The sequence below is a fragment of the Meriones unguiculatus genome, chromosome 3 (assembly GCF_030254825.1).
Source record: "Meriones unguiculatus strain TT.TT164.6M chromosome 3, Bangor_MerUng_6.1, whole genome shotgun sequence".
NCBI lineage: Eukaryota > Metazoa > Chordata > Mammalia > Rodentia > Muridae > Meriones > Meriones unguiculatus.
Genome location: NC_083351.1, coordinates 136,155,573 through 136,168,160, shown reverse-complemented (window position 1 = coordinate 136,168,160; position 12,588 = coordinate 136,155,573). Strand labels below are relative to the sequence as shown.

Here is a 12,588-nt window from a genome sequence, read left to right as displayed (position 1 = left end):
AGTCCCACAAGCCCTCACTTGCCTGCTTCCATCAACCTGCTGAGAGCAAAGTGGGGAGCCTTAGCCTCCGGGCCTGGCCTCCTGGCTCCCGAAAGAGCAACAGCCCCACACATTCCGTAGAGACAGGGATTTGTGAAACACCAATTTTTCTCTCCCGTTAGGACTTGGCAAACGTTTTACTGTCATATGGCTTAATTAGACAGAGGGTGGGGAAAAAGCCCAGGAGTCTAGAATTTTGGTAACTTCAAATATATTTTATTACTTTTTTTTTTTCATCTTAGAAAGAACATGAAAACTGCATGCAGCACTCGTGGTTCTCAGCATTTACATAGCAGATAACACAGCCACACAGCTGCCTCTACTGAAGGGCGGCAGGGTGCGGTAAAGGCTGTATGTACACAGGAGAGGGCACAGGATCATCCTAACTCCCAAAGAGGACTGTGCTGTTTGCATGTGCATAGAGGGGCGTGTGCTTTCTACAGGGGGAAGGGAAAAACACAAAGCCTGCCCTCGCCAAGAGGCTGTGGCGCTCTGGCTGTGTGTTGAGAATATATTCCTGAACCTTTCTGTTTCCTCCTCAGTGTGTTTTCTCACACTGCTGGGAGCTGTCTATGCTTTAGTAGTCTGCCAGAGCAGCAAACCCTTCAGCAACCCTCAGGTTGGAAGAAAGATCCTTTAAGGTCCTTTAAGGATCCCTTGCCTGGCTATGACAGAGCCCCCGGGATGAGCTGGGGTCGGGGTGGGTATGAAGCTTGTTCTGGTAACTCCACTGAGCTCCTCTAGGCACAGATGTAGAAGGACCTGCTCCCAATTGCCCTGCAACAGGGGACGCTGAGGAGTCACAGCAAAACTCTGACCAGTCGTAAGCCCAGGAGAGCCCATGGCAGCTGTGCCGAGGCGCCAGGCCCTCTGAGCGGAAGTTTGCAAGCCTGGACTGGAGCAACGGTGCAATGAAATGCCTCAGCCATGCTCATTGTTCCTTCCAGGCGCTTATAAAGCTCAGATGTGTAGTGACATATGGACAAATACAAAACCCCTTATTTTAAAAAGGAAAGGCTTGAGGTCCCCCCGCCCCTTCGGCAAAAAGCCACTTGTAATGAAGTCTGGGGTGCAGGAGGGCTGGGTCTCACATCTGGAAACCTTTCACACACAGCTATAAAATGTAAAAACTGACCCTGGTAAGAAGAGCTTCATAGCAATATATAATTTGTCTTATACTTGTGAGAAAGAAAGGGCTTTTATTTTAATCTGCAAAGTCCTCTGCTGAAGTCTCTCACTGGCCTGGAGTTTTTCTTCCCAAGACTGTTCGCCCTATTCTTCGTAGACCCTGGGAAGAGAGGACACACAGGCATAAGCCGCTTCATCCATGGACCCTCTCTCAGGCCTGGGGCCAGGAGAGGAGAGATGGCTCTGAGTACGTGACTGAAACAAACACAAAAGCTCACACACGGATGGGTGAGGCCGCTCACACCTGCAGACCTAGGGCTGGGCTGCAGGTCACTCTCAGCTCTTGCTTTCTTGCTCCTGGTTTCTGAGTGAGAACCCATAATCACACTTTGAAGTAACCGGCCTGGGGGCCACAGAGATGGTGCTCAAGATCTGTCATGGCTCTGCCAGTGTACCCAAGTTCAGTTCAGTTCTTATGTCAGGGTGCTCGCAAACTTCTATACCTCCAGCTCCAGGGGACCCAAAGCCCTCTCTGGCTACCTCAGGCCTCTGTACTCACATGGCATACAGGCCCACAGACACAGACACATAAATAAAATAAATGCAATGAAATGCTCAATGCAGCTCCCTCTCACAACAGCCAGCCAGGGATTCTGGACTCTAAGGTGCTCTGAGCTTTCTCACTGGTGCCAGGGCCCAGGGGCCTGGCCCTGCTATGCATGCCCCCTTCCTCTATTCTGACTTATCAAGCATGTATATTTGTTTTATCTCTGACTCTGAACAGTCCTTTTAACCCCATCTCCATTCATTAAGTTGTTTTTAATCCCTTACAAGGGAAGGGATAGAGAGGAAGAGGGCAGGCATGGCAGTTCCAGGAGGCCTCAGTGTTCTAAGAAAGAGGTGCATTCATTAGAGTGTGACTTAGGCCAGTAACCCCTGTAATCCCAATGCTTGGAGGTGGATGGATTAGGATTCAGGGTTCAAGGCTATCCTTTGCTTTGAGGTTAAGTTGACACTAGCCAAGACTATGTGAGACCTTGTTTCAACAAATACACAAACAAGCAAATAGCCCCCTGAGCTCTTGATGAGGCAAACTGGCAGAGGCCTCAGAAAGGGGCTCTCTCTGTCTCTATGAGAGCAATTTGCAAAAGTAGAAAAAAGTGGGGCTGGGGAGGGGTGTCGGCAGGATCGCCACACAGGCGCCTCCTTTTCAAGGCCAGGACCCAGGTGGAGGAGAAACAAGGTGAGCAGACGTTTTTAATGTCTCCGGTAGTCTGAGCAGGACTTCTCAACCGTCCCTAAGCAGGCCCTGGGGTCATTCCGCTCTCGATGACACAGATGGAGAAGCTGGCAGGGGTGAGCGGGTGGGTCAGGCCCTGCCTTTACCATGTGAGCTGCGGCCCCTGCCCAGCGAGAGTGCCTCATCCCCATCAGACATACAGGAACTAGCTGCTCACCTCACCACTTTCTATTTCAGGCAACTGCAGATGAGGCAGTTTTGGAGGGAGAAAGAAAGGATTCAGGCGCAGAAGCTGACCAGGGGTGTCAGCTCTGAGAGGACTGCTCTCAAGGCCGAGGCTGGGGGGAGGACCAGGCGACAGGCTGGGAAAGGCAGCACCGGGGACTCACACCCCACGCTGGGTCATGGCTCCTGCCCTGACTTCTCCCAGTTCTGTGAAGGCAGGGCCACCCGTCTCCACCCGGTCTTGGTTTCCACCTCTCAGGGCAAGGTGCTGGGATCCTTGGAGGTCACCTAAGTGGGTGTCCTTCCCCAGCTTTGCTCTGCTGGTAAAGATAGAACAGGCCTTGGGTGTTTGAGGAGTGCCCGATTCCAGTACAAAGAGGCTGGGAAGTGGTCTGTCCTTCCAAGGCCAGACCTAAGGCCCCAGCATTAGACCTAGGGAGGCCCTGTCTGATGATGAGGATGCAGCCCATTAGCAGAGGTCTCTTGTCCAAGGCACTGACCTTCCCAAACACTGTCCCTTTGGGTAAAGAGGCTCTGACTGGAAGAAATGAACTGAAGCACCCTTCAGAACTTGCCTGAGAGGATCTAGCCAGAGGTCAGGGGAGAACAGGGCAGAGGGCACCTTGCTGGCAAGGGTTCATCCTTATCATCAGTGTGCTCCTAATAAACTGTCACTTAAGGGATCCTATCCCCCTCCCCCATAAACTTCACCGGGGACAGCTACACTGGGTGTTCACCTAGCCACTTTCAGCTCATGGGGACTTAAATAAAAAGAGTAGTTAAGACTGTAATCTGAAAGTTAGGGGCAAGCAGGATGGCTCAACAGTTAGGAGCATTGCTGCTCTTACAGAGGACCTGGGTTCGATTCCTGACAGCCACAGCAGCTCAAAACCATCTGTCAGTTGAGGTTCTGGGAGTCTGCTGGGCCTTCCTGAAGTCTGTGGGCACTAGGCATGTAGGGCGATACACATACATGCAGGCTTAATACCCACATGCATAAGGTAAAAATAAACCTTTAAAGATATTCACAAGAACGCCTGTGACATAAAAGCTAGCGTGAGGCAGGTTTTTCATCCACAGAAGGATACACATGCAGGGCTCACAGTTGGCCAGAGAGCCGCAGCCTCCTTTGTTAAGTGAGTTCCCCGTGGGTGGGGGTACGGAGACAGTGTCAGGGTGTCTACTTTTCATGGATATTATGTGGGTGTCAGACGTTACATGAGGCCGGTGGATGACATGGTGTGAGGGTCCCTTCCTGCGCTGAAAGCCATAGCCAATCGCCAAGCCCTTCTGGGTGGACAGGGGCGGAGGGGTAGGAGGTGGGGGTGGGGCGAAAGGGTGGGGTGGGGCAGCGAGAAGAGACGTACCTGCGTTTCTCATTCCAAGCATTGTACCATTTGATGAAGCGTTTGGTGCTCTGCAGCTTGGGGTGTAGGCAGTGCTCCTGGCCGCGGTACCTGGACATGCTCTTGGTGGTGATACTGAAACAGAGCAGCATGAGGTACAGGGTTGAGAGATCTCAGTCACAGTCTACAGGGTCAGGGCACAGAGAGGCTCGCCCGGCCCCATCGGGTGCTCAAGCCCCGGGCCAGCCATTTGCAGTGTTTTGTGTCTCAGCCTCCATGACGGGGTTAGCCAGAATGGGTAAGTGCTTTTACTTCTCCTTTGGGAGTCCCTACCCCCTACGGCAGCCCGAAGTCTTCTGTCCCCAGGACAACCTCTCTCGGGGAGCAATGGTCAGGAGGCTCTTCCAGTGGTCTGGAGGTAGACAAAGCCACTGCTAGAAAGTGCTCACGCTGAGTCCCATCCTTGGATTTGAGGAACTGCACAGAGGGGCTGAAACATGGCCTGCAGATACCACAGTCTCTGTCCCTTAACCCCAGGACCCGAACCCTCTCCAGCTTGTCCCTGGGCTGAGGATTTGCTAATCCTGAAGCAAGGGCCTTGCTGGCTTGGTAGCCAATAGATGCTTGAGTGTGTGAGATTGCAGTTATCTCATTTCGGGACAGAAAAATAAGACGTTTCTTCTCTTGGGCCTCTCTCAGCCAGAGCTCCAGCACTCCATGGAGGCTTAGCTGTGCAGGGGAGATGCAGAGCCTGGTACTGAGGGTGGTCATCTGAGTGTGAATCCTTGTGACCTGTCTCACTCTGTCTGCTCTCTGGAAAACAGGTACAATAAAAAGACCTACGCCACCGGGTTTGGGGAGGAGGAAAGGAGCTCCTGCAGAGCTCCTGGCTTCTCGTAGGTGTCTAGGGACTACCACTATTATCACTAAGTAGCCAGCAGCAAGACAAACTTCATGTGTGAGCTCAGTCCTGGATGGTCCAGGGTGACGTAGGAGATGGTGGGAGTTGCAGGAAGCTTCTGGGAGAGTCCACTTGGACCATGCAAAGTGGAGTTACGACTTCCTGAGGGTTCACAGGAGGGTAGCTGGAGGACAGGAAGAGCAAAAGTTCCCCCACCTGGTCCCAAGGCTTATAGGGCAAATTCTATAAATTGTTGTGAATGCAATCCTCCAATCTGTAGGAATGCGGACAGTGTCTTGCAGCAGAATGGGGACAGGGTGCTGCAGCAGGAGTCTGCTCCTCCTCATCCAAGACCAGGGAGGGACACCTGAGAAGGCCAGGGAATTGGATCACGCCTGACTGGAGACAGGAGGCTCCTTGCAGGCTCCAGGCACAGGGGCCTCACTCTATGCCTCTATCATCTTGCAGGAACTAGCAGCTGTATTTCCTCCACACCCATAATGCTGCTGGTGCCCTGGGTGGCAAACTCCAGTGAAAACTCCCTTTCTCCACAGGCCAGAGTACAACTGAGCACCCCACTTCGGAAGGTCAGGAAGAGCACAAAGGGTTTAGACCCCCATCCCCCACAGATGTGCTCACAGCAGCTCAGAATACTGGGGTTATGCAAATCACAGCAGGGTGCAGAAGCTGGGAGCCAAGACCTAATAACTATCAGAAATTCTGGATCTCTCCCTAGCAGTTCTGAGTGCCAATGGTTTGGATGTTAACTCTACGGACATATGACACAAATTGCCCTTCAAGAACATGGACTTGAGCTGGCAAGATGGCTCAGTAAATAAACATCTTTGCCACCAAGACTGGAGCTGTGTTTGAGTCCTACACACCTGGTAGAAATGAGCCACCTCCTGCAAGTTATCCTACGATCTCCACACGTGTGCCGCGGCATGCCTACTCCCTCCCCAATGATAAATATGTACTTTAAAGAGGAATCCAGGCTTTCTCATTTCCTGGCTGCAAGGACACGCTGACACTTGAAGGATGCACTGACTCGCCCTGACCCTCCAGCAGGGATCTCTGGATGATTCCAGGGGAGCTGGAAAACTGGCCTTCAGTCTTGGTGGCTGAAAACCTGTTTTGGCAAAAGGTGTAGGTCCCTTGACTGATAGAAGGCAAGAGGAGCCTCTGGCCTGTCAAAGGACGGGTTGGGGAGAAAGGCTGGTCTCATGCGGCCCCTGCAAGTTTTCCCTAGGCTACATGAAATCTTCCCAAGCACTTGCTTGACCATACTTTCCTCTCTACCTAGAGAAGTTCAGAAAATTTCTCTCTCTACCCAGTCAAAAAAGAACAAGCCTGTCTGGGGAAGTCTGTCCTTTTGAGTTGCTGTTACATTCCATAGTATTTTTGTCCCCTGCAAAGTCTCAAAGACAACTTTCAATCTTCTCTGACATTTTTTGAGCCCCCCACCCCCCAAACTAGAAATTCTGAGGTTCTTGTGACTGCCTGCCTTGGCGCTTTTAACCCGGAGCCAACCCACACTGAAAAGAATAGTTTTCCCTTATCTGTCTTGCAAGACAAGGACGGGTAAGGATGTTAATTGGGAGCTCATGACTTGGGTCAGCTCAGGCCCTGTGGCTTTCTGAATTCCCCGAACTTCGGAACCTCAGCGGGTGGAGGTTGTGAGAGCCCGTGGGGGTGTGCCCTTCCTTCACAGACACCGCGTGAAGGCCTTTGGGCCAGCAAGGGCAGCCGGTGGAAGGCACTCGCCCAGACTGAGAATAAAGTGTGTCCTGTTTCTGGGGGAGGGGAAGAGGGGCCAACGGTCCATGGCAAATATTTGGGAGCTGTTTTGCCAAGAGCTGCCTTCCTGGCCAAGAGTGTATTGATGGGGAAACGGCCGCGCTGGCTTCAAGTGGTTAATTGGGAAGGCTGAGGCGCAAGGAAACTCAGTGTTCTCTCTCTGCCCCAGTTTTTAAGACTTCGCACCGGCATCCCCACCAGGCAGGCTGAAGTGGTGCACATTAACCCCAGCAGAGCGCTTTCCCCAACGCTGTTCAGATTCGCGGACCCACAAGGCGGAAGGGACAGGAGCGTTCTCACAATGAAAGCCCAAAGAGCCCCCAGAGTGTCCACCCCTGTGACTGAAAAGGGGACGCTGAAAGGAAAGTTACTTCTCTCTTCAGTAAGAGGAAGGCAGCTCAGCCCGCCCGACAGGCTGGGCGTGTGTCCCGGGTGGACCTGGTGCGGATGTTCTAAGTGGGCGCACCACTGGCCCACGGTAAACCCTAACAAGGACAGGCTCAGAGGGACGGGCCAGAGGACCCCCCCACCCCCCTTCCATACTGTCTGGCAACGTCCCGAAGACTTGCCAGCCCATTATAAATTGCTTTCCGGGGCCTTGGCAAAAGCCGAGGGAAAGGCGTTATCACCGGATCCAGCCCCAGGTAGCGCCCCGCCACGGGACATGCTCGCTCGGAACTCACATAACCATCTTCTCCTCGCAGTGTGGGTACTTTGGCTTCATCTCCAGCTTCTTCACGTCGCTGTAGCGGATCTTGGGCCCCTTCCTGGAACACTTACACTTGGACCCTGCGGGAGAGCGCGGCCGGCCGGGCTGCTGAGTCGCCAGGGCAGCCTCCTCTCGCGACCGCCCAAGGTGCCCGCCCGGGACCTCCACGCCCCGGGGTTCCAGGATGCCTAGGGGGTACTTGGGCTTTTTAGGACGGGACAGGACAGAGACAGGCCTCTCTCGCGGCACACTCACCGTCCACTCGCGAGGCGCACAGCGCCAGGAGCAGCAGGAGCAGGGCAGCCGCCAGGAGCCTCATGCTGGCCGGAGGGGCGCGGTGGGGAGCAGGGACAAGAGGAGGGCGCGGGCCTGTGCGCGCAGCGGCCGGGGGATGCGGCGGCTCGGCTCGGCTTCTCGGTGTGGAGCACGCCTCTCCGCTCGGCTCCCTCCTGCTGCGCCCGTCGATGGGTGCTCCCGCCGTCTGCCGCCGTGCTGCGCTGCGCTGCGCTTTGGCGCTGGGTGCTGCGGTCTCCCCACAGCCTCCCTCCGCCCACCCGGGCCTCTTTTAAATTCGCTCCTGCCCTCTCCGAGAGCGAGCTCATTAATATGCAGAACCAGTCGGTGACTCACTGAGATTTCTCAATGTGGTGGGGGGAGGAGATCTCCCAGCCCGCCCCGCCGCCCGCCCTCCCGCCCCGGACCCATCGGGACCGCAGCGGCGCACACTCGGAGCCAAGCGCGCACACGCATACACTCGCATCCGCCACCCTCTCGCCCCGCAGCGTGCCCGCCTTCACGCACTCGCACCCCCAGACCTCGGTGTCGCTGCCCTGCCGGGGAGAGGCCAGGCCTGAGCACAGCCTGCTGCGGGGTGTTGCTTTTCTGTTTCCCGTGGACACTTCTCAGGCCACACAGGTCTACTGACTGTCCCGAGCCACCGAGAGATCCAGGCAGGCCTGGCTCAGAGTGTTCAAGCAGGTGCCAGGGGAGAATGCCAGCACGCCTGGCCCCCCGCGGGGCTGGTCTCTGTTGTGCCAGAAGCCCCGGGGGTCAGAGCTCAAGGCCAGGTGTGGTCACAGGTTGTAGAAGCCTTTGATCATTAAATCACTGGATGTGCCAGTGGGAGTTGGAGATGGGGAGTGGAGGAGGACTGCACAAGTCCTAGAAAGCATGGTGTTCGTGTGTGGCTGTGCACGGGCTGTGGAGAACCCGGGTGCTCGTCGCTTGCATCCAGAAGACTCTCTGCAGCCAGGTAGAGCCCAGGAGGCAGCTCTGACTGACCACGGTAACCGGATAGTGGCTGCCCCAGACGGTGGCGGATGAAATTCCACCCTGCCCCAGTGTTCACCACCACGTGACCGTGCATTAAGACCTGTAGGTCGCCACAGTGAGCATCAAAGGCACCCGTGAGAAGGACATTCGATCACACATAGCCGTTATCAGGATGTGCAGCACAGTTCTCGGACCGTGCTACTTAAGGGCATCGTTAGTGTACGCATTTCATCTATCACTCTGGCTGGGACAGGCTCCCCTTAAATTGGTACTTTCAAGTTGTCCATTTGCCAGTGCAGAAGCAGGTAGAGGAGGTAGGAAGAAGGTTCCAGAGCCAGGCTGCAGGTGACTAAGCCAGGGGCGTCTATGGATATTCCACTGCAGAGTGGGGCCACTCTACTGCTTCCAGGCTCCTCTGTTCTGGTGGAGAGCTGCTTGGAGAGACCCAGAGACAGTGTCCATGTATCTTTGGCTCATGGAGGGCTAGCCTTGGCTCCCAGGCCAGAGCTTGACCCTTGCTATGTCGTTAGCCCGGCAGCTCCTAGGGGTGCGAGTATCCGGAGAGGCTTCTGGGGTGGGAGGCATTGCTGGCTGGGTGAGGAATCTGTGCTTTCTCCTGTCATCTGTGCGTGTCGCCCCTTGGAGGACGCTGTGCTTGGAGTGCCCGCCACTGTGCCTATCCTTAAGGTCGGGCTGGAAGCTGGGCATTAGGTTCAGCAGAGGGAATGTGAGATGATCTTTGCCATTTGTATTGCTTTAAAAGATTAAAGTTTGGCTTTCTTCATGTACAGAAGCATGGGTTTATTTCAGAAAGGCAATTTTATCCATGGAAAACATCTTTGGGGTTTGAATGCATGTGCACAGCTACGATCCAGCTCTGGGTCTGGTGTGTCCATCCGCTTGTATTGTTCTGTGGGCCAGTCTTGCTTTGCGTCTCTTTAAAAATGGTGTTTATTTGAAACTGGATAGGACAGTGGCTAAGAGGTCTGTGTCTGACTTCAGCTGATCTGCATGTGACTTGGGGCAAATGATTCTTTTATCTCTCAGTTTTCCTCATCTGTCAGGTGCGGCATGATAATGGTACTCTCAGCGTAGTAAAAAGGCAAATCTAACAATAGCTGTCTCCCATAGGAAAAGTCCAAGGATCCAATAATTGTTCAGCCTGGATGTCTCCTCTGGTCCTCAGTCTACATCAGAACCCTAAAGAAGAAGGCTCTAATGCTAGTGAAGGAATGCCTCAGCATAGGAAGTTGCTGTTGAGAAGGAGGGCAAGTAGGCACAAAACAGAGGGTGCTTTCTTCTATGACGTTTATATAAGCTGCCATGAGAGGGCGTGGCCCAGAGTTAGTGAGGGGCTTCTGACCTCAAATAATCTGGATTTAAGGTGGGTATCCCTGCCTCAAATGATCCAAAGAACTAACCCTTACCCAGTGACATGTATTTTTTTTTTCCAGATGTAGTCAAGTTGAGTACCAAGAATTGCCACCACAGGGAGGAAACGCCCCCTGGGAACACCTGCTGTGGGCCAGGCTCTGTTCAGGTACTGGGGCCGTACAGTGAGCGAGCACACACACCTATTCCCAGGGGAGGGTCCATGGCAGCACCATAAGTGTGGGGTAAGTGTGAGCATCCCTCGGAGGCAGACACCATGGAGAAGCTGGTACCATGTGATGTGATCCTGGACGGAAGCAGGGATGGCTTTCTGGATGAAGTGACCAGTTGGCTGGCTATGGAGGCTGACAAAGCAGCCAATAGAGGAAGGAGGGCACTTCTACTTCCACTGCCTTGGGATGCCTCTGCTCCAAGCTCTTCCCGAGAGCCCTGGGTGAGTGCCCAACAGTGCCCACTCTGGGTGGCCAGCCAGCATCCCTCCCATTGGCCACGCTTGGTGACCCTGCCTTGACTCATCTCTCTGGCATGCAATGTTCCCAGCTGGGAAACCTTTGCTCACCAGCCCTCTTGCCCAGAGTGCTTCCTCATCCCTGTACCCTCTCGTCATCCTCTGTGCCATGTCCACACCTCAGACTCAAGCACTTCAAGCTCTCTGGCAGCCCAGCAGCTGCTGCTCCCAGTGCCATGGTCGCTTTGGGCACCTCACACACTACCATGGCAGACGGTGTAGCTTTCATGTTCTTTTGGGGGTGAACTTCTCAGCCGTGTCCACCTTTAGCCTCCTCAGGTGAGCTCTGTGTGCAGCATGGCCTCTGAGGTGGTTTGAATAAAAATATCCCCCACAGACTCAAATGTTTGAGCACTTGGTCCCCACTTGGTGGCACTATTTGGGAGGTTTAGGGGGTGTGTCCTTGCTGGAGGAAATACGTCACTAGGGGCTGGCTTTGAGGTTTCAAAAGCCTAGCTCAATTTCCAGTGTCTGTTTTCTGCCCTGCTTGTAGAGCGAGGACCGAGTTCTCTGTTTCTGCCACCATCTCTGTTGTTTGCTCCTGTGCGTCTCGGCCACACCAGCCTCTTAACCCTCTGGAGTGGTGAGCCAAGTCAACTCTTCATTGTATAAGTTGTCTTGGTCATGATATTTTTATCACAACAAGAGAAAAGTAACTAACAAAGCCTCCTGTATCCGTTGGGTAAATAGGAGCATGCTTTAGGCCATAGCTTAGGGCTCTGGAGAACAGGGCAGAATCTAGGCTGTGCAGAGTGAAGAGGTTACACGTGAGAATGTGTGTGCATTCTCCTTCAATTCAGACCGGGGGAGAAAAGGGGGTGTTCGTGGCAGCCCGTGGTCTGGTGAAAGCACCCTTCTTATTCCAGCATTTGTTTCAAAAACAGCTGTGGCTGGGAGGAGGAATGGGCAGCTTTCCTGGAAGTCATAGCTCTCTGCCCAGGTATCACCTCTTGGTCTGCTGGTAGGTGGGGCTACCTTCCAGCCCTGCAAACTAGAAGACAGGGACGTTTCTCTCCTTTAGCCCAAGCTCTCTCCAAGACTGGCCTTCTCAGCAGGAGGGTCCCTCTGCTCTGAGGGGACAAGAATCTTAGAATCAAGCACCAAGAAGGGAGTTGGCCTCATCTACCTGATAGTACCATAGAGGGAAACTGAGGAAGGGAGTAGGCTTTCACACAAGGTCAAACAGGACACTGGTGTTAGCCAGGATCCTGTTTCTGTGTCCTCTCTCCTTAGATGTTTAGGTAAGAGCAGGATCTCAAGCAACATTGTTGCTTAAGACAGGGTGGGTTTCACAAGTACTTGCTTCTACCTGGTTCCAGTGACTGAGTCCAAGTCAGTGGGTCCCTGTGTTGTTAGGAAATTGTGTGTACATGCATTCGTGTGTGTGTGTGTGTGTGTGTGTGTGAGAGAGAGAGAGAGAGAGAGAGAGAGAGAGAGAGAGAGAGAGAGAGAGAGAGAGAGAGAGAGAGAATGTGTGTGAAAATGATACAAGCTGGAGTCTTCTGGGAAAGGTGAACCTCAGTTTTGAAACTGTATCCATCAGATTGGCCTGTAGCAGTCTGTGAGGTGTTTTATTGATTGATGTGGAGTTGCCTAGCCCACTGTGAGGCAGGCGGTCCGAGATATATGAGAAAGCAGTCCCAGCAAGCCAGTAAGCAGCACTGCTTCGTGGTCTCTGCCTCCGTTCCTGCCCTGATTGCCCTTTCTGAGGAGCTGTGAGCCAGATGTGTAATCCAGCTAAGCCTTCTGCCCTACAAATAGGTTCTCGTCAGTGTTTAGTCACGCCAATAGAGATTAAACCAATTCGGTTCCTCCCTCTCTGTAGCTCCTCCTTGTGCCTAGTAGCCTGTGTGTATCTTTCTGAGTGTGGCCCCAGCCTGTGGAACGCTGGCCAGGTAGGGTGTGCCTCCTTTGCTAGGCTCCTTCAGCCTTCAGCCACAGGCGCCTGGTACTAGCCCCTTCCTAGGCTCTGAGGTGGAGGGGGCAAAGCGGAGGCCCCCAAGGACAGATCCTGGCTTGCTCTTTAAGCTG

At 53.8% G+C, this 12,588-nt stretch overlaps 1 protein-coding gene across 1 annotated transcript; it reads right to left on the bottom strand.

Annotated features, from left to right (window-relative positions):
* Positions 1–233: 233 nt before the first annotated feature.
* Positions 234–7,961, bottom strand: Cxcl14 (C-X-C motif chemokine ligand 14). The gene is made up of 4 exons (XM_021651203.2): positions 7,641–7,961; positions 7,360–7,465; positions 4,000–4,113; positions 234–1,327 (listed from the first exon to the last, which is right to left on the bottom strand). Exons 1-4 carry the CDS (start codon positions 7,702–7,704, stop codon positions 1,312–1,314), a joined length of 300 nt encoding a protein of 99 aa, XP_021506878.1. The 5' UTR covers positions 7,705–7,961; the 3' UTR covers positions 234–1,311.
* Positions 7,962–12,588: the final 4,627 nt, after the last annotated feature.

What these genes read in the sequence shown, in the direction of transcription:
- Cxcl14 (XM_021651203.2), bottom strand. Translation starts at nt 7,704, where the DNA reads ATGAGGCTCCTGGCGGCTGCCCTGCTCCTGCTGCTCCTGGCGCTGTGC. An exon ending in GTGCGCCTCGCGAGTGGACG is followed by an intron (nt 7,466 to 7,640) that starts GTGAGTGTGCCG and finishes GCTCTCCCGCAG; the next exon opens with GGTCCAAGTGTAAGTGTTCC. An exon ending in TGCGAGGAGAAGATGGTTAT is followed by an intron (nt 4,114 to 7,359) that starts GTGAGTTCCGAG and finishes GCTCTGTTTCAG; the next exon opens with TATCACCACCAAGAGCATGT.